Source organism: Ambystoma mexicanum, chromosome 1p (assembly GCF_040938575.1).
Source record: "Ambystoma mexicanum isolate Mex_15411 chromosome 1p, UKY_AmexF1_1, whole genome shotgun sequence".
In the NCBI taxonomy this organism is placed as follows: Eukaryota; Metazoa; Chordata; class Amphibia; order Caudata; family Ambystomatidae; genus Ambystoma; species Ambystoma mexicanum.
In genome coordinates, this window is record NC_090921.1 from 1,012,427,238 (window position 1) to 1,012,449,390 (window position 22,153).

A 22,153-nucleotide genomic window follows, 5' to 3' on the forward strand; every position below is an offset into this window, starting at 1 on the left:
CACCAGTCACTCATACACCTTTACCATGATCCATACCATTCCCTTATGAGTGGCTCATCCAGCCTTACCTCTGTGCACAGCCGACTCCAGGCACATGAGCAGGTAGGACAATCTGGCCTCCCGGGAACGTGGAAGGTTATCTACATTGCAGCGGTACTTCTTCAGGTCGCTCTTGCAAGACTTGGCCAGCGAGTAGCTGACCTTGTAGTCCTGGGAAATGAGCTTCTGTCGAGTCGTCAGAGCATCACGGCACTATTTGAAAAAGGTAGGCAATGGGTTAACAGATTTTCACTTACACCTGATGGAAACTCTTCAACTGATTAATTTCCTAACAAACAAGACATGAAACATTTTGTCAAATAAAACCTGGTTAACAAATGTGCTAGCAATAGAAGGATGCCGGGCAATAGGGCACAGTTTGGTTTTAAGATTAAAAAGTACACTGGGTTGTTGGTGCTGTAAACCAACAAGCAAATAGGGTATGAGGTGTGTGAGAATCCAGCAAGAAATGAAACAGCAACCCAATTTTATCCCCAATCTGAGAGGCAAAGGTATTGATTGAGCAAGGACTAAGCAACACAGCCTCAAGTTGTGATACTTGCCCCACATTCCTATACTCAATCTCAAAGCTGTGCACTTGCCCAGCTTCTCTCTAGAAACTGCTAAGAGTAAGCAGTGCACATACCATTTCAACCTCCTGGCATCCATAATGCACAAGCCACATCAGTTACTGGCCATTTACTTTCTCCGATAGGAAAACAGAACTAATCCAAATATGCTACATCCAGCTCTGTTTACATCACCCGAACTATGCAAGGACGACTGTACAAACCTACTTCAAGATATTCCTGGTACTAGTCATACCCATCAATACAGACATTAATATTGAAAAATCTAGTGCTTTTCATTTATATTTTAAATTTTTTCTTCACCACTCTGCATAGACCTTAATGAATGCTATGACAACTCATGTCTCCTGTAAATCAATACTTTGCTGAACACTTGTATAATCCTACCCAAAACTCATGGAGATGCTTAATTTGTTTGCATGCAAAGTTTGAGTGTGCAAATATCTGAGCGTTTTACTGCTACAATATACAGGAGCCTCTCTCTCTGGCCCTGCCACCAAGTATCCAAGGATAGAGCACACTTCCAGGTGGTCTATTTTCTGGGTCAGCCACTCCCACTGACCCCCAAGCCTGGCCCTGTGACACTGAGCATGTGCGGCAGATGCCATGGTAGGATGTAATCGGCACAAACGTGGCTGTCCCATCCCACGCCAGCTTTTTTTCCTCCTTTGTGTTAATTTCAAGCTGGGTCCTGCATCCTCTGATGCCTGCCCCTGTTCCCCCCCCCCCCCTCTGAGGAAATCAGTCCGCCCCCCACAGTTTGAAGGCCACTGCCCTAAATGGAAAGAAGGCACATGGCAGCTGAAATTTTGTTTTCGCTTCAACAAGGGTACAGCCAGGTTTACTGCAATAACAACAATGTAAGTTTGTGGTAGCCATTGGTGTACCAACTGCCATTTTGTTTTGGACCATTGCTTCGTTAGGTGAAACCATAAGGAAGGCCGAAAATGGCTGCTGTGTAAACCAGGGATCACTTTGCCTAGCCATGCACCCTTTATTGTGGTCTGGACTAGTTTACATTGGTCCCTGCCCCTAAACTGGACAATATACATATTGGGAAAGTGGACCAGAGTGATTGCCGGCGTGGAGATGGATGTCAAAACCTTTGTCTGGCTGTTCTGTGTGATTGGAGGAATAGCTTATGCCAGCCCAAGGGTGAATGGGTTCATATAGGGGAATCCCTGGTCCTTCCACATCAATAATGGCATTTTTAGGTTCCTTATCAGTATGCTGAATTCTGCCACAAAATGTTAGGACCAGGTTTGGCTATGCTGGCTGGGCCACATGTGCATGGACTCTGGTGCCAGGTGGTGGTTTTGTATGATCGACATCCTGCCTTGGCTGCACTGTTCATCCTCTCCGACAAGTCCAGATTGGTGGGGCAGGGTATTCCATGGTGCGATTGTTTCTGGGCTGTTCTCAAGTTACCATCCTGGTAGTGCACCTGGGAATATGAAGCTGCGGTCATCTTAGAGTAAGGTTAGTGGCGTTCCACCATACTTTATTAGTCTGGGCCATACTTGGTCACCTCCAAGGTTTCCTTCACTGGACCATTTTCAGATGACTACAACTTTGTCACGTTCCTGCATTTTCAAGTCTACCCCAGATTTCACTCCTGGCTGGTGGATTACTGTTGGGAAAGATTTTCGTTTTGCACCTTTCCCTCCATAGATTTTTATTGGACATTATTGCTGGTTTTTAACTCTGTCCTGACTTTTTTGGAAGTAAAGACTTCTGCTTTACTTCTCTTGCCCGTTTTGCTCATTCTTGAGTATGAATTAGTGTATTTATTGTTACACATGCACACATCACCTTACAGTGAACGATAATGACTTTTTGGTCACTTACATTGTGCCCAAGACAAGCCGGTGGCAGCTGTGATATTTTTACCATTTGTGCCATTTTACTTGCTTTTACCATGAATGGCTTATAAAGGTGGCTAGCACCTTAAGATGGCAATGCAACCCATTAGTTTAGCTTGTTCTTTAGCCTTCTGGCTTCTCTGGTAACCCTTTTCCCTTTTGGAGGGCAAGTGGCCTTTTTGAGAGATTCAGAAGAGATTGGACAGACTAGATCAAATTCACATCCCTACAGCCAGAAAGTCTGTTGCTGTACATATGTGATGACCAGTGGTTGTCTAGGATTGGATAACACCGAGCTGTTTGAATGTTGCAGATCCTTGCCCATTGCTGGGCTTGCCCCAGCCTAAATCTTAGATGAGAGGGCACCCGCAGTTATTCAATAGAATCATTGAAACAGACTTATATGAATAAGAGCTCACTGATGCCAGAGGGTAACCCCTGGCAGCGCAAATCTACTGCAGTGATTGGTCCAATGACGACCTGCTTCTTTGCCTGATCTCAGATCATCATTGTTCATGCACCGACCCCTGAACTGGTGGCAACAGTCTCAACACCTGCTTGAGGATGTACACCTGGGAAGCCTTCAGACAGGTGCTTGGACCACACGGTCAACTAGCTTCTTTTTCGCTACCTCGCTCCAGCAAATGCTCTGCGCACAGCCATGGGACTTGCAAGGTCTTCAGCTAATGCCATAAGCCACCCGTCCACACAATTTCAGCCATCTCAAGGGAAGCTGTGCTCTGCTGCTTCTGTGTTAACCGTTAAGATGATCTCTTATTGCCTCTTGACTGTGGTGCCTTCTGCTGGAGCAATCTTTCTGCACTCTCGGGATGTGTGCTGATGCGTCTATCACAGAAGTCTGCACCTTTTCTTCAGTTGGGGTCTTCTTGAAGTTGACTAGAACCGTCTGGTGTGAACCAAGGCCAGCTACCAACCCGAAAAATGACCTCTGCACCCAAAACACCTGGGCTTCCCTCACCCGAGCCAAGGACAGAAGATTGTGTCCCCAGCAAATTCCAGAAGACCTGCAGTGTCAACTGGAAGAATTGGAGACATGGGGTAAGTAAACATAATCGGTTTACAGAATAGTTTGGAACTTGTGACTTTTGGGCACAAGACCCCATAGATTTTAGGGCTGGATTTCATAATAAAAAGGGAACCAGGCTTCTGCTAATCCTAACTATACCTATTTTCCTCCATCCGATTAATCTGTTGAATACTGCTGCATAATTCAAAGTGTACATTTACTTTGTGATTTTTACATGTCCCTAAATGCCTTATAACTTTTTATGTGCTTACCAACTTAAATTATTGAGGTTGTGTGGACTCATTGTAACTCTAGATCACACTTTTCTTGAAATGGAGCCTGGACTGCTTGTTACCTGTAGTATTGTGTTTTGACTAATCGCTCGGTGTCTTCCCAGTTTACCATAAATAGGGTGGACTCCTAAAACACCCTTCCTCCCCCAAACCAGAAAAGATTTCAGAAAACCATCTTAACATACTGCAAGCTGTCTGGAGCACTGCGACCAACCGATACCAAATCCTGCATCTGAAAGGGACCTCTGTGCTGCCTTCAACAGGACCAAGTACAGACACTTTAGTGTTCTTTAGAGAAATTAGAGTCTGGGGGAAGTTTGCATACTGGTGTCAACCCAGTCCTCGATGGTAGAACGTTCGGTCCTCCTAATCGCCACCTGTATCGTTATGTGGAGCTTTTGCCCCTTGAGAATCAGATGCTGGGTTCAAAGCAAGAAGCTTATCCAGGGGTTGAGTTGGAGGTGCCAACGGTGCCAGCAGAGATAGGAGGAACCACCAACAGAAATTGAAGAGGATGAGCTATGGAAAAGGTGCCAGCGGAGATGGCGATGGGGAGGAGCTAGAGGAGGAGCCTCCACCGGAGATTGAGGAGCCAGTGGAGGAGGAGCCGCCACCAGAGATGGAAGAGGAAGACGAGGAGCCACCACCAGAGCTGAGGTGGTGCCACCAAAGATGGCGGGGCCACCTGTGCTATCTGAGATGGAGGAGATGGGGCATTGGATCCACTCTAGGAGGATGTGAAGGTTTAACCAGAGGAACCACCTCCTTAATCAGATGTTTCAATATACCAGTCATCTGTGGGGACTTCATTAAAACCAAGAAGCAATAATAAATAAAAAAACTCCTCAAAAGTGGCTTGAGCTGGCAAATGCCTTTGTGCCGCAGCTGTTGCCGCCATTGGAATGGAAGTGGCAGTAGGAGGGAGCAGGCCTGTCAGTACCTTGTCTGGGGTGCAGCCCCCACCGAATCAGCCCTATACCCCAATGACAGAGGATATGCTGTACACCATGGTGACACAAGGTTCTCCAGGATCCCCAAAACAGGGGAGGATTGCCTGGCTGTGAAGCGCACTGAAATTAACACCAACCATTGAGATTCTTCCCATGGTGTTTGTAAAGTTGTGTCTGAAAGCCTGAATGACATACTTTGACAGTGTCTCTGGCATGCTCGGAGGCTGCTTTCTCGGATTACAGCCCTGACCTGTAGTCTCTTTAGTGCCTGCGGAAGGTACTCTGTACTGTGGCATACTTCGCAATTGCATCTTGTAGGAAGATTGCCCTCAGCCTTAAGCCTGGTAATCGTGTCGCGTACAGATGGCCCCTACGGTTGAAGACCTGTAGTTAGAGCTTTGTAGCCCCATGGACGGCTGCCTGGTAGAAGGAAGTTTAGGCCCCCATGGGGACTTTCCTGGTAGAGTCCTTAGACACCTCGGTTCATGTACCAGTAACCCTAGGGGCTACATGCGCTCCACCGGTACGAGAGTCACTAGGACCCCTCTCAGCCGGAGTAATTCCCAGACAGGAACCTGCACACTGAGGGAGTGGAAAAAAAAGATGACTTGCCTGCTTCTTGGACTTTTGATGAGTGAAGACCTTGGGGTGCTCCGGCGGGGAACGCGAGAAGATTTCCAGCCACTGCGTTAGCCAGTACAACGACCTTGGAGTTAGTGCATCACAGGCCACAAGAATCCCACCGGTGTTCAACCCCAGACACTAAACAGAATGGGGGTCCAAAGACGGGAAAAACTGCTTGCAGGACAACCACCTGGAGAACCCACTCAATGAAGACATAGGTCTGGGGATGAGAGTTGCCAGAGAAAGGATGAAAAAACAGGGAAGCTGTTGCGCGTGTACTTGCACTGCACAAGGTACTTCCGATCCTGTGCAAGCAAAAAAAGGAGTGAGGTGAGGCGCCGGTGGGTGGGACTAGCTAGATGTGGTTACATCCACAGCCGCGCCCTAGCAGACTCAATTTAAAGGGGAAAGCATTTTTACGAGGCAACAATAGTAGCAGTATTGTCCCTGCACCAGGACCCCCTCACAGTACGGAGGAAAGGGAACGGACTAAAGGAGTACTACGAGCTGGAGGTTTGTGGCAAAGTAGCTCCATATCAGAGTATTACTTTTATTGCATGTTCCAAATCACATAGTACAATGGGGTTAAATACATTTTTCAGGTTTAACCCATCTTGTATTCTGGCACTTCTAGTTTACCATTAAGGATGTGAAAATGAAAGACAAAATTATAGTCTATATAGCACCTATATAGAATGTGTTTCAAAGCGCTTCAAGTTAAGGGAGGGAACAATGGAAAATAGAATCACATTCTTAGAGGCCATGTAGAGTAAGAATGTGAAATTAACTATCGTACTCAGCCTGACAACATTTTAGATGGTGCAAGAGCTAAGACATAAATGAGGAAGGGATGGGGGGGGAAGAGTGTGAAGGAAATGGAAACGGCAGACTACTAGGCCCGACGACATTTCTGGTAGAGCCGGAGAAAAACAAAGGTGAGGGAGAGGGGTGCAGAAAGGGAGGGGAGGAACAAAACAATGACCATCATACTAGGCATGACATTTCAGATAGTCCTGCAGGGGAGGGGGGGCAACTGAGGGGAGGAGGGGAGGAGGGGAGGGAGAGGGAGACAGACACGGTTGCTATCATACTAGGTCCAGGGACAATTCTGAGTGTAAGTGCATAGAAGAAAGTAAGGGAAGGAGATGGAAAAGGGAGAAAGGGAGAGGAGAGAACAGAGTAAGCAGTGAGAGTGGAGAAGCAAGAGGGGAGAGCGAATACAATTGCAGAATTCAGTAGTAACAAAATGTTGCAAGCCAGGATACAAGCATGATTCAGAGCAACCACGAGTGCAAGATGCAAAGGAAGTCTAGCATGAGAGTTGAGAAAAGGTGACGCACCGTGAATCAATAAAGTCCATAAACGTAAAATCTAGCATTGGCCACAAGACGGTGATGGTGAAACCAGAATGTATCTGTAAAGACTCCTGCAGAAGCATGCTGGAGGGTGGTGGGGGGAGGGGTAGAAGAATCAAGCAAAACAGGCAACACCTGTGTGCGAGAAGGTTCGGGCGCACAAGGGAACATCATGGGGGACCAAAGGGGATGGCGATGGCCTTTGACGACAGACGGGGGTAAACACATGTTGGTGCATGCCTACCTGCTGTCTGAGCAGAGGGTCGGGCCCTAGGCCCTCATGGTCCAAACAGGAATTGCCCTTTTCTTCGTCAGCCCTTTCAGGTCCAAACAGGAATTTCCCTTTTCTTAGTCAGCCCTTTGCTTCGGACGCCCAGACGAGAGACGCCCTTGATCTAAGAGTTAAGAGCAGGAAGGAAGAGGCAGGGCTAAGAAGGTGGGTGGTGCTTAGGCCAGGTGACCTAGATCCACTTGTGCCAGCTCCCCATCTGCAAAGGAAGAGAGGCTGGATGGCTCCTTAAGTAGGTAACAAGAGCAGCAACCAGGGCTTGCCAAGTGGGGAAAAGTGGCAACGAAGGTGCCAGGTGGGCGGGGCTTAGGCCAAGTGACTTCGATCCACTGGCACCTGCTCCCCATCTGCAAAGGAAAAGAGGCTGGAGGGCTCCTTAAGTAGGGAAAAATAGCAGTAACCAGGAAGGCACCAGGGAAGGGCTCAAATAATTTGAACATAATCACAAAATTGGAGAAAAAGAACACCCATCAATTTGACAGGCAAATATATAGTTTCAGCAGCCTGTCAGTGCGCTACACTAGAATCTTTAGTAAACTAATTGTGGGGCCAACATTAATTTTCTCTCCTGTTGCTGTCCGTCACATAAGCTGCTTAGGCCATGCAGTGCACTACCCCACAGGAGAATAAGTTAAACACTGCTAGATTCAGTTATAGTATTTTATTGCATCTTTTATAGCACCATTGTTGCCATTTTCCCCACTTCCAAGGAGCTTCAGGATCTGCAAGCATTAGGGTAGGAAACTAATGCAGTAATGGGGGACCAGGGCAAGATTGTTTAGTTGCATGTTGGTGGGCAGATCCAAAGGCATTTTTGTGAACAGTCTTGTGTAATAGTTGATGTGCACTGCAGGTTTTAAGTTATTTGTTTGTGCAGGTGTCTGTGGGTCTGTCAGAGGTGATTAGGCACGCAGGAATTTGTGTTGGTGTATCTGGTGGCTTAGTTTGGTATTTAGGGAAATTTAGTGCATATATATGCGCTTCCAGATGATGCATGTTCCCTTTTATAACCAGTATTGTTTAGGTGCACAGGCTTGTGCCATGATGTACTTTTAGTTAGCGTGTGAGGTAGAGTGAATTTAAAGTGGCTGTTACCATATCTTTCTCAAATCAATGGCAAACTAGATTGCACCGATACCATGCACGAGTGGGAATTTGAAGCTTTCAAAGTACACTTTAAGGAGAAACAGCGCACAGAAAATAGAAGCCTTTTCCTTCAGGTTGGTTTTGAAAGCGACTCACCAGGTAGTCAAGGACAGTTAAAAGGTGGACCAGATGAGCAGCTCCTAAGTTAGCCAAGGACCAGAGTAGTGACACGCCAAAAGAGACAAACAGAGGGGACCAATACCAGACAGACACCTAACCACAGAGCTTTGTTTGTACCTTAGTTTTACTCTAGTCCCGTTTTGGCTATTAGGTGGTGCTTATAAGTATTGCACTTGAGAAAAGCTAGGAAGGAGAGGATGCGTGAGGGACACAATGAGGTTGTGGTTTTGTTATTACTGACCCATTGATGGTCCACAATCATTTTGGTCCCCATGGCCACTCACCCACTAACAGCTCATCCCTCCTGCACGAAACATCCTCCAGGGATGTCTGAGCTAGCTCCATCAAGCAGTAACATCAAACCTTGGCCTGTCAGCGTTATTTCTAACTAGAAAGAGTTAGGAGTTAATGGCAGCAGGTTTAATAAAAAGTTCTTAAGTGTGCCTTCAACCACTTGATTAATGCATGTCCCTTGCGCTGATATCCTGCTTAAACATTGACAAAGTCAACAGTTTTGACTTGTGTATAGGTATTAGATCCATGTTTAAGAATTGGTAAGGCAGGCGCTCTGTTGCCAGTCAGGCTCCCCCCCTCCCCAATCAAGGGGAAGATTTGTGCTATGGAGGGAGTGGTTTCCAGCCACCTGCAAGAAAAATTAAGTGCGAAAAATATAAGTACCAGAATCCTTAGTCAATTAACTTGCCACACCTGAAAACGAAATGACGACACGCCTGAAAAAGCAAAGAAACACAGCCTCCCAGAAGATTGATGGAATCATGAAAACGTGCGTTTGGAGGAGAAGCTAATGCAGGAAAACTTGACTGGCAACTGAGCGCCTGCCTTGTCACCAATTTTTAAACTTCGGTATTAGATCCAGACACTCATGTCTAGATCAAACCATGTCGCAGCTGTTATATGGGCATATAGTACCATTATGATAGTGCCTGGCAAATGCTTATCCCCCATCTATGCAAAAGCCAAATCTGTTGTCTATGCTAATGTTTGGATTCAATTGAAATGACTGCAGCCAGATTACTGGCAACTACAAAGTATATATTTACTTTAGTCATGGGCTTGCTAAAAGTACTGTATTCATTAAGAGAAGATACAGTAATTCAAAATGAACATTAAACTCACCTGTCAGATGGATTAACTTCCTGCACTATTCCTGGAGGAAATTACCTTTAACCTACTAACAACGCATAGAGCCCAAAACAGTTCATTTTATTAAAATCAAAATATAGGTATCACGTTCCTTTATAAACATTACTTTGTGGTACTTTTCTACAAAGTAATTAATTCAAAATGTAATCGAAAAATATGGAACAAGTTACTTACCTGTAACTGTTCTCCAGCAAGGGTCTGGCATAGATTCACATGCTCATGGTAACGTTCTTTCGACTGGATGTTCCTCCAGCGTATTCCACATCTTTGACATGCAGTGCCCGCAACTGTGCACTTCGGAAACTTTTTCGGCAGAGGGCGTCCTGCGTCGATGGCTTTGGGTCAATGTCCCTCGAAGGGCTCCGTCGAGGGCGATGTCACAGGATGTTATAAATAAGACGCATGTGCCTGTAGCCCCAGTTTAAGATTTTTCCCTCAGAATGTGTGGCACCAGTCTCATGATTGCTTGACTGCACTTAGCCTTGCGGAAAATGAAGTAGCAATCACGCAGGAAATTCTCCTATGGGGCAGGCTGGGAGTGCGACGTGGAATACTTTGAGGAACAAACGTTACCAGTTGGTAAGGAACTTGTTCTTCGAATGGATTGTGTCCTCCAACGTATTCCACATCTTTGACAGACTCCCAAAGCAATACCAGTAAATGGAGGAGGGAAAAGAATTTAGAGTACCCAAGTAGATTGCGGAATAAAGAACCACCTTCCCAAAGGCCATATCCTGACCATGGATTGTATCCAGGGAATAGCGTTTTACAAAGGTGTGGATGGAAGCCCATGTGGCGGCATCGAATATTCCTAATAGGAACCCCGCGCTGAACCAAGTGGAATGAGCCCTCAACCCTTCAGGAGGGTCTTTACCCGCCAATCAGTAACACTCTGTAAAGGTAAGAATAAGCCAACTGGACAAGGTCTGTTTGGAAACAGCCTGGCCCAATCAGTGTCCAGCAGGTCCTACAAAGCGTTGATCGTCCACTGACCCCGGACATCCTAGAAATGTAAACGCTCAGAGCTCTCCTAGGATCCAACCGATGGACTTGCTCCTCTTCCTTCACAGGAGGAGGGTAGGAAGATGAAGAACCACCTTTTGACTCAAATGGTATTCAGAAACTACCTTAGGTAGAAAAGAGGGATGTACTTGTAGTACAACCTGGTCCTTGTGAAACACAGTAAAGGGTGGCTTAGATGAAAGTGCCTACAATTCACTGTGAGAGGAAGTAACCGCAACATAGAAAAGTCTTGAAGGACAGTAATCTCAAAGGACAAGAGTGCAAGTTTCAAACGGCAGTCCACAGTTGAGGACACCTCACAGATTGGATAAGATTGGCCAATCATAATTTACGTATGATATGTGAACCCCAATCGGTCATCATACTAAAATTGCTTTGGGACCACACGGAGGATTTTGAATTACAGGGTCTTACAATGGAATTATTCAGGTCACTTGAGGCGGATCAGTTTGTGGATGAACAGTTACACCACCCTGAGTTGAACCCACTAATGTATCCGACTAGTGAAGTGATGCCAGTGCATACTGCAGACTTTAGAAATCAGATTTCAGCCCTGGTAGGGGCTGCATCAAACATCACATGGCTGGCACCATTGATGACCACGATATTAGAGCTCCAATGAAAAAATAAGCAGCCCTAGCCAGAGGATTGCTCCTTGATTTCAGGGAATTGTTGTGGGATCAAACATTTTAAAGGGTGGCTTGCAGATATTGAAAGACCAAGAAGTACTGTAATATATTTACTACAGGAGACCATGTGTATGGCTAATGTGGTGGAGGGTTTCTCAAGCTATTGTGTGCCTGGGATGCAGGGCTCAGCTGGCCGCCCAGGTGGTGGGTTTGTCACATTAATTAGTAATGCCCAACATCATGAGACCTAGTTAGAGCATCAAATGGTCTCCGAATAGTTGAATATAAGCCTGAAAGCACACTGCCCTTTTCTTACATATTAATAAATTTATTTTTTAATCCTGCCGAGTCCACTCGATATAATCTTTGAGCTATTGGACGAGATCTTTGAAGAAACTATGCTAATCAACCTCGAAAATGTATTTATTTTAGGGGGCGATTTTAATTCAGTTTGCATGGACCAAATCGATGCAGCTAAGAGAACTGACATACAAACTAAAAAGTATCTGAGAGGTTGCAAATGGAATGATTATCTTAACTGGAGTATCCGAGTAGAATATAAAGACGGCATGCATGTCAGTACATCGGCAAGAGGTAATGCTACCTCCTATATTGACTATTTTTTGTCAGTGTGGTTATTGGAAAAAATGGATAAGGTGGTTATCATGGATACCCTTTTTAGTGACCATGCACCTATTCAGATGATCTATGACATAAGTTTGAGCCCCTTTGTGTTGACCCCCATCTTAACGCTTATAGAAGTAGATTGCATGTACATCTCTATTAGATGGCATCCGAGGCTATGTAGAGAGTTGACATACCTGGTGCATAGAGATGTGCAGCAAATAACTGGGGGAAGCTCAAACGGACTAGAGGCAAATCAGAGAGGATTGGAACTCCATGTTAATAAGGAAACATTCTTACAATTTTAAAACGTTCATTGCCGAGAAAATACAAGGATATCCACGTTCAACTCAAAATTAAACAGGAAAGAACTCTAGTTTGAGAGCCCCAACGCGACTAAAGCTTTCCGCTAATGAGTATGTAAACATGAAATCCAAGATGTGTTTGAAATTTAGAAACCTGATGAAATCTACTCGTAACAGCTTTAATCTGATGGAAAACCAAAGGATGATGGGTTTAATAATTAAGTGACACTCGCAATATATGGTCTTTACTAAACGATAAGCATATAATACAATCTCACACTTTGGCCACCTCAATCTCTGCGGAGGTATGGAAACCTTTATTGCTAATAAGTTTAAAATACCAGACATCTTCCAGAAACTTCATTCTGGTATACTTACGTTGTGATGACAAGATGTCCTTTTCCTTGGATGATATTATACAAGCGATTCACGTACTTCAACCATCGAGGGCTGCCGGACCTGATGGGCTTCCGGCCTGTATTCTAAAGGATGATCCTAAATATTGGGCTGCAATTTTACAAACAAAATTTGCAAATATCTTATCTACTAACAGTATACCGAAATCATGGTTAAGTGGTATAATCATCCCCATACTTAAAAAAAGGGGATTCTAATAATCCGGCCAACTATCAGCCGATATCGTTAATGGATTCCTCAGCAAAAGTGTTTGCGATTCTATTACTAAAAACACATTCAAGAGTACATTCAGGAACAGGACATCTTTTCAAAATATCAAACAGGTTTTCGTAAATATATGGGGACTTCATGAAAAGCCATCATTATAGCGCATATTTCAAATAGAGAATGCACACCAGCGGCCGGATGTTGCAGCGCTAGATCTAACCAGCGCATTTGATTCAATAATTAGAGAAGTGTTATGGATGAAAATGCTAAACCTAGGGTTTCCTGCAAGAGTTGTGCAGCTGCTTGCACTGCTGCACATCGACACTACCTTTCAGCTAAGAATCACAAAGCAGGGGCTCACTTCTCCAATTTCCACCATGACAGGGGTAAAGCAGGGTTGCAATCTTTCTCAAACCCTATTCATTATCCATCTGTGATATGGAGTGAATCTGGAATGGGTCCAAAATGTACCCTGCAAAATTGGCCAGTTTAAAAATACATTGGCTATGTTTTGCGGACGCCATTGTCCTGTTTGATAGAACCCCTTATGGGTTGCAAAATAAGTAAAATGCTTTTTTTGAATATGCAAGGGATCATAATTTGGTGGCTAATTCTATAAAGTCCCAGATTATTATATTTCACAAAAATAAACAAATTAAATCTTACAGCTGGAACATTGCTGGCGATAAAATAGAGTGCTAGTAGCATTCGCTACTTGGTTACCATCTAGGAGAGGTAAATCCTTTGAAATCCTGGAAATGTGGATTAACACAAAGTAAGATCTGTCATCAATGAAGATAATTCTAAGGAAATATTGCAAATTCTCATTGCTACCGCTTATAGATTTTTGTACACTTAAGATGTAACCAATAGTATTGTACGGGTTGGATATCTGTCTGTTAGATGTGGACTCTATATTGAACAGGATGCAGGGGGTCCTTTGGAAGACGACCTTAGGCTTGGCTATGTCAGTGCCAAACTCAATCATACGCCAAGAAATAGGCATCATTCCTTGTCGGGGAGGTGGACATGGTGAAAATTGACGAGGTATGCAAAAATGATGTCACCTCCACGCAACTCACTTATTCCGAGTTATATTCTGAGTTATATTCATTTCCCATGGATAGTTCTTTACCATCCATGGTGAAATTTACAGATCAGATGGATAAAACCTTAAATATTAACTCCTCGATTGCAGATCTACAGTTGGCTTTACCCAAAGTTAAGCGTAATTTGTATGATTTGGAATGGTCTAGCACTCTAGACAAACAAAACTTACAAATCATATGCCGAGTATGTTTCAATTATGAGAAAGAGGGCGTTGAGTGCACCCTACTTAACACTATGTACCTGCAACAAAATAAGAACTATCTACATGTGTTTTCAGTTAAATCAGTTTAAAACCTTGGAACGCATTTGTAGCTGGCATAAAGGTCCTGGACAGTTGGGCAATAAGAACAGTTGTTTTTGTGTAAATATCAGGCAACAAGAAACACAAACCTCTATGCTCTGTCCTAGTTTTGAGGAAAAACAGTGCAAATTACTTGCAATTTATTATCCACAGGCATCTGAAATTGCTAGAACCTGCTTTTGGGAAAGATGTTTAGTTGGAAACAGTATATCCTTCATAGCGGCTTTATCACGTTTGCTATTTAGCATCGAACAAACTCTAAAGGAAAAAATTCCAACGTTGTTTAAAGGACATACCGATGAGTAATGTATAGAAAATCATCTGTGACCGGTGGTTATGGCGAATTCTGAGTTGAAGTGTGTTTTTAGTTTTACTAAAATCCCCCACTGAAGGGGGCACAAATGTTGTAATTAGAAACTTATTACCATGAAGCTCACCTATCGATAATATTGGAATTAACACTATGTAAAGTTATAAAACATCTGGAATTAATTATATGTTAGACTTTTATGTATATATGAAAACCTTGTGATTTGAACGCGATTGATATCTTGATAGTGTGTCGCTGCATAGTTATAACAAGAGGATATGAATAGGTTTCTTTTTAATGATGTGTTTTGTTGTAAATGTTTGACAATTTATTTTATTTTTGTTATCTTGTATGAAATAAAAACAACTTTTTAACTTAAAAAAAAAGGTTCAAACGGAACACCCATGAGAAGGAATACATTAGTCAGTCCTTTAAGAAACAGAAATCAAAGTAATCCTAAAGTAAGAATATTCTTCAGACGAGCGCTTAGACCGTGCCGCCAGGTATCCTTTAAATGGTACCCACTTGAAGGCCCCTGTGGGCAAAATAAAGTAAGAAATATAAAACCATAGGAATGGAGCACTGAAAAGGATCAACTGATCTCTGCACCAGTCGCAGAATTTACGCCAATGGTACAGGGATTTTGTTGCAGGCCACCTGGCCGAAAGCAACACCTCCATCATGTCATCCGGGAGGCCCCAATCCTTATACTTCAACCTTTCAGATACCGAAGCATGAAGGTTGAAAGTCTTGATCTCTGGATGGAGAACCTAACCCTGGTAATGACCAATCCACCACGTACGTGTCTCCTAAGGCTCCTCTTGGAGGAAATTCCCTTGAGCAGAATCTCTCACACTTCTGGTTTGACACTGGTGGTGAAGAGATCCACTTGCAGGGTTCCCAAAGGGCGAAGATCTCCTGAAGGACTTCCTGAGCCAACTCCCACTCGTGGGAGACCGTGCTCTGCCTGCTCAGAGCATCCGCTGCCACATTTTTATCTCCGGCCCAATCTGCAGAGATTGAAATTTCCTGCTGGATGGCCCAGAACCAGAGCTACATTACCTCCCTGCACAACGGAAGTGACCCTACCCCCCCTTTTTTGTTGAGGTAATGCATGGCCACTGTTGTCAGTCATGATCGGGACACTTTCCCTGTACCAAGGGCAGAAAAGCCTTCAGGGCTAGCCTGATGGCCCTCAGATCTAACAAATTGATGTGGAGTCTGGACTCAGACCAATGACCGCTGGCAGTCAAGCCGTTGGCATGAGCGCCCCATCCTGTGAGGGAAGCATCCGGCACTACAGTCGCCTCTGGCCACTGTTGCCAAAACTGTTCCCCTTGTTGGCCCACCACAGAAGATCCTGAGAGACCGAGAGTGGAATCTGAACGTGATCCAACATCTTGCCCGAGAACTGTGACTACTGCATCTTGAGAGCCCACTGCAGGGATCTCATCCGCAGCTGAGCCCATGGCACCAGAAAAATGCAGGATTCCATGAGGCCGGGAGACTCTGGGCATGTTGAAACTTGTCCGCCATCTGCACAATATGGCGAGCCCTTACCTTGGGAGGCAAGCACTTCCAAGGATGTGTCTAAAACAGCCCCTATGTACTGGAGCTGTTGGGAAGGTGTCAGATGCCACTTCTTGAAATTGAGTGAGAAGCCCAGTCTGTGGAGGGTGTGGCAGGTGACCGATGATCCAATGCTAGCTCGGGAGAGCACGCCTGGATCAGCCAGTCGTCCAGATAGGGGAGACGTGAATCCACCCTTGCCTGACGTATGCTACCACCACCATTGGCTTGGTGAAGACCCTGGGGCGGAGGTCAATCTGAACGGCAGGACCCGAAAGTGCGAGTCGCCAGCCACAAACCTCAGGTCCTTCCTGCGCGCAGGATGAATCTACACATGAAAGTAAGCATCCTTGTGGTCCAGAGACACCAACCAATCCTGAAGTTGAAGGGCCTGGAGGACTTGAGAAAGTTACCATCTTGAACTTGTCCTTCCTTAGAAATGTGTTCAACCAACGCAAGTCCATGATGGGTCTCAATCCCCGCTACCCCCCCCATCTTTCTTCGGGATCAAAAAAAAAGGGGAATACCATCCCTTGTTACTCTCCGCTACAGGCACCAGTTCTATAGCGGCTTTCTCCAGCAGGGACAAGATTTCCTGCGCAAGGAGCGGATCTGGAAGCTTCAAAGAGTTTCCGCGGTGGCTTGTCGTGAAGCCACTGAAGGAAGGGAGTAGCCGTGGGCTATGGAACCCATAACACACGCATCTGAAGTAATGGCATGCCATTCTTCGAGATGCCGAGACAGTCTGCTCCCAACCGGCAAACCATGGGACATGGCCTCATGACTGTTGGGAAACAGCTGCAGCAGTGCCTGAAGGCAAAGAGGCAGCTGCTGAGTAGCTTTGGCACCATGATTTCCCCGACCACCACGAGTACTTTTTCGCTGGCCCCTTTGACTGGCGGCCCCTCTGGTTCTACCAAAAGAGTAGCAACGAAAGCAACCTCCCCTCCACTGCTGTCCCCTAGGACGAAAAGGCGGAGATTGACGCACCGCAGCGCTTAAAGATTTCGCCGCAGCCAACCCCTCCGCTTCCCCCGCCCCCACTTCCACAACCACGCAAATCTGCGTATAATGGTGCTCACAGCCATGGACCGGCTAACACGGTCGGCTGTATCCAAACCCGAATGAAGTGATTCACACATGGCATCCTTGCCGTCCTGTACGAGAGCAAGGAACCCATCCCTTTCTCCCCCCCGCACCTCCCTTCGGGAATATGCCCAGCCACCAAAGAAACAATTCCACAGATTGTGTGAAAACCTTGCCAAGGCAGACATGGAGTTGTCAGATTTCAAGGCCATGCTCCCAGCAGAAAATACCTTCCAGGCCCAACCGTCTAAGTGATTGTTGTCTGTATCCGGAGGGATGGTAGGGTACGACGCCTGCCTCGAGATAGCCGTAGCCGCCTGAACCACCAAACTCTGGAGTGGGGTGAGTAGATAAATAGCTGGGGGTCGCTAACGGAAGGGCGGTATTTCTTGGTCAAAGACTTAACAGCCGGAAAAGATTCCAGTGACTGCCAAGCAGATGCCACCCTTTTCTGCAACGTAAGATGAAATGGCAAAACAGGGTCAGAGGACGGATCTTGATCTAAAATGTCCGTCACATCATCCTGCACAAAGTCTTCAGGAGGACTGGACCAGCCCAGATACTCAGACCGTCCCCATGAGCCTCCTGTACGAAGACTCTGCATGAGGCCCATGCCTACCGAAATCCACTTCCTGAGAAGTGTCCAACCCACTGGCATCATGGAGGGTCTGCCACAACTCCAACTGACTGTCTCCCAAAAAAATGGAGCATCCTCAAGGTTACCAGGGTCCTCAACCTCAGACCTTTCCTCTTCATAAATGTCAGCCAGAGGGAGAGGAAACCCAGGTCTGGTGACAGAAGAGGGCCTGGAGTCCAAAACAGGCCTCCCAGACATAGATGAAGCCTTCCTTGGAGGATCCACGATATCCGGGTACTCCAAAGGCAGATTGGGAATTTTTTTCTCAAAAGCTTCGACGTCGAGCGTCGACAACCTCGACGTGGTTATCGCTGAAGGCTTCGGCATCAACGGCGCTGTGTGCTGGTACAATGGCAAAGCGTCAACGTCCGAATCGGACGGACACAGCGCTGAACAAGTCGAGGCCGACCCCAATCCCCAAATAGGTTGCTGTGGTCTCACTGGAAATGAGGAACGAGACCTAGAGACACGTCTCTTTCGACTCTTCGAGGTCCCGTACGGACAAGGATTTGAAGGCTCCCGATGAGTCAAGTCATAGACCCGAGCCCGAAGGCGTGCGAGCCACGGTACGAGACCGATCCTGGCCGGCTTCATCATCATCCCGTTCCTGTCGTTCGCCAACAAAACACTTACCATCATCGCTCTGATCATGTCCAGAGTAGACTTTGCCAATAGCTTATACATGGGCATGCCCGAACGACTGCTAAAAAAACAAACAAAATGTAGCAGCCAGACGTCTCCTCAAGCTACCCAGAAGAGAACACATCACACCCGCGCTAAAAATACTACACTGGCTACTGCTGAAACAGTGAATAAAGTTCAAAGCCATGTGCATCACGCACAGAGCAATACACAAACAAGGACCAGAATTCCTAAGCGCAAAACTGTGCCTACATCAACCGACAAGAACACCAAGATCAAGCACAGACATACGCCTGGAACCAAAACCCTACAACAGGAAAAAATTCAGAGGATCGTCTTTCTCTCACCAGGCACCCAAAACTTGGAACGACCTACCTAAGAATATACGGAATACAACAAACCACCTAGCATTCAGGACACTCCTCAAATCATGGCTCTTCAAAGCGTAACCACTACAGAGACGCACCGGAATGCCCATACACTAAAACAATGATGAAAATAACCCCAACTTCGGCCACTCTCAAACTGAACAAACGCTCAAGCCAAAGAACCAACTACTCGACAGAGCATAAGACATCATGGAAGACAGCCGCAAAGGAAGGCTACAGAGACTGACCACCTAACTAGACCCAGACGAAACCTAGCCCTACACTCTCCCGCACCGGACGAACACAGCCAGACTGGCAGACGCATCTAGATAGACGTTGGCCTGCGTCGCATGTGGATAGGACTGTTCGAAGGATAACACGCCCACGCCTAGGAAACGTGAATGCTAGCTTATGCCACAATCAAAGCCGTGAACACCAACCTGGATGGTGTTCGGATGGAGTTGTGAACGCTAGCTTGCCCACTCCTGGACCGATCTCTAAACACTAGCCTGCGCCGCGACCAGATAAAAGTGTGAATGTTGGCATGATCACACCAGTATGGAGGCCCAATCATTGGCCTGCGCCGCGCCTAGATGGGAATGCGAGGGCCAACAAGTGCCGCTCTCCCCAGAACCGCGAGTACTAGCATTGGTAAAGGTCAGGTAACCCACTAACCAATAAGCTCAAACTCTGCATACTTATCTCACTCAAAAACTCACACAACCATCTCTCGTACAACAAACCGCACGCACTCCACAACACTGCAACAACACATAAACCGGAACAGCACACGTGGACTGACTCCAATCCGATACCTGCACCAAAGCACCCGGTGTATACGGAGTTGAAGCTGCCAACAGCATACCACTTCTCTCACTATCCTACTCCCTTCTTCAACCTACTAACCCATCCCACCTTTATTGTTTGCAGATCCGCCTGAGCGCCTGGGGACCAATTCCGTTGGTGACGGTGCGCGGTACAAATACATTTAACATAAGGCGTGACCGGACCCGTGCCCTGCGACTGGAAAAAAATTGCCAACATGGATTGTTTAAATGCTGCCCATTCCTCCGGAGTCGAGGACTTCGTAGGGCACTTAACCTTCCTCGAGGCACCATCCTCCTAGGAGGACAGAGAAGGTCGACTGCACTTCCTAGAGTGCCAGGACGAGGTAGACTAGTGGTGGAAACCACTCTGGGACCAAGATCCCAGGGACTCCTTCCGACACAGTCACCCCTCGAGTCGTCGGTGGAAACCCCCTTGGACTTGGAAGGCATAGTGCCCCTACCTAGAGCTTCCCCTTCAGCTCTGCAAGGCCTTGGCAGACAGCGACTGGCATTTCGAGCGGTCTGTCGTGCGACTCGCCCAGGCACCACAAACCAATGCGGTGGGGTTGGCGAGTGACATTTTCGACTTGCAGTCCCGGCAGGTCTTGAAGCCAGACCGGAGTCGGAGGGGTGGAAGAGAAAGACATTGTAATGATGAACACATGAGGTGCGCCGAGTCTCACCAAGTTAACACGTTTGTGGAAAAAATGGAACTGAGGCTACGGGCGCTGTATGTCTTATTTAGAACATCCTCCGACATCCTCGTCTGAGGGCTTCGAGGGACATTGCCCCGACGCAGGACGCCCTCTGCCGAAAAAGTTTACGAAGCGTACAGCTGTGGACATTACATGTGAAAGATGTGGAATACGTTGCAGGACACAATCCATTCGAAACAAAACCGTTTCACTTACAAACTGTCTATCCTATAAACCAATCACTGAGCTCCGGGGAATACTAGCCCCAGCCAATGACTGCGCTTTCCGTAAGCCCCTCTGGCAGCCATTTTCAGATTTGGTAGCACGTAAAGTGGCAGTATGACCAGGAGCCGCTGCAGAGGGGCATCAGGGAGGGTTTGCATGTGAATCCATGCCAGTTCCATGCTAGAGAACAGTTACAGTAAAGTAAATTGTGCCTTCTCCAGCATGGGGTCTAGCATGGATTCACATGCTCATGTATACATAGCAGTACAGGGGCACTGTTGCGCACATGCTCTTCTCTGGCAAAATCCTTTTGGAATAAAAATCCTATCCCGGAGCCACCCAAGCTGGTTCCACTGCCTGTATACACCCTCAAGGACCCCTGGGCGAAAGATCGATAAATTCCGAAGCTGCCATGCCATCGGAGAGACCCTGTGTTGCAGCGCACTGCTACGGAGTGGCTAGCCGGTAAAGAGATCTGGGTGATTACTGCATTGAGCCGCGGCTCTAGCTGCTCACGAAGGCCGCTGTGTGGGCAGAGCGTGCCTTCCCGCCCGCAGCTCACTGTACCAATGGTGTGCTGTCTCATGGGAGATCTACCAAGTGATGTCCCGCGGATATCACTGTACCGGCCCCAGAATCGTAAGCTCATTGGAAGCCCCACGGATGGTCCGCGGTCGCCGAGCTCCACTGCGGATCAGAAATCCTTGTTGAACCCTGGGCAACAGACAAAGGACCGAGAGGGCGGTTATCGAGCCTGGCGGCGGGGGACCACTCTAGGTCATCACCTACATCGACACCACAATCAAGACATAGGTGCCGAACAGTACGCCGTGCGGCCTGTCGGACCGTGCTGGTCACCTTCTCCCCCGTGGAACGGTAGAGGCACCAGGAGACTTGGGGAGCTGCGGCAGGCCGGTGCGGAGCTCTGTGCCCGCGGGCCTCTCCTCACACTCAGCCATCCCCGCGATTGGGGCAGGCGGAATACTGTCAGCGTGACTGCTCTGCTGTGTGCCACACAACGGATGCCCCGGGGCCGGATCCACACAAACATTGGCGGCCGCTACCCATTACTCGATAAACAACCGATGGAAACACGAGGGGTACTGCAGTCTGCAGTGTCTGACAGGCTAACTGCCAGAGGCTATAAATGGCCAACATACATGGAACTCATGCTGAACTGGCCACCCCACGCAGTTCCGGGTGCAAACTCAGATGAAAGGTATGGGACAGAGCTGCTGCCGAATTCATCATTCTAAAGGCCAAGATTTCTTCTTGCAGCAGAAGCAGGACACCCCATCAATTGAACACAGTGGTCCAACACAGAACCAGCTGGCCCATTCAGTGCCGAGTCATACAAACCTTGTGAAATCTGAATCTGGCCTGGACTGAGCAGAATACACATGGATATGTGTTATTATAGCTGCTACTCCGCATAACTCAGCCGACGAGCTAGCTCCTTAAATTATGAACAAGTTACTAGCTGTCCCGGTACTGAGAAAACGGGATAAGGACACGTGAGAACACAGTTCACTCTGTGGATAACTGGGCTGTAAAGGTCCGGGGAGAGACACAAGTGGGGCCTGCTGTCTGTATTGGTGTACTCTCAAGTGCTGAATCATGGAACAATATTGGCATTAACACGACCCTAAATCCACCACACACTAGCTGGAATTCTACAAAATACATAGTGCACGTATAAGGCCGTGTTGAGACACTGAA

General features: G+C 46.8%; 1 protein-coding gene across 2 annotated transcripts in view; it reads right to left on the reverse strand.

The window, feature by feature from the left end:
• The window catches only part of GLG1 (golgi glycoprotein 1), a 1,453,447-nt gene that overhangs the window by 1,199,468 nt on the left and 231,826 nt on the right, over positions 1-22,153 (reverse strand). For both annotated transcript variants that reach the window (XM_069655141.1, XM_069655148.1), the window contains exon 7: positions 69-252. In XM_069655141.1, coding sequence (XP_069511242.1) covers positions 69-252 — 184 coding nt within the window. The remainder of the gene's footprint in view (positions 1-68; positions 253-22,153) is intronic.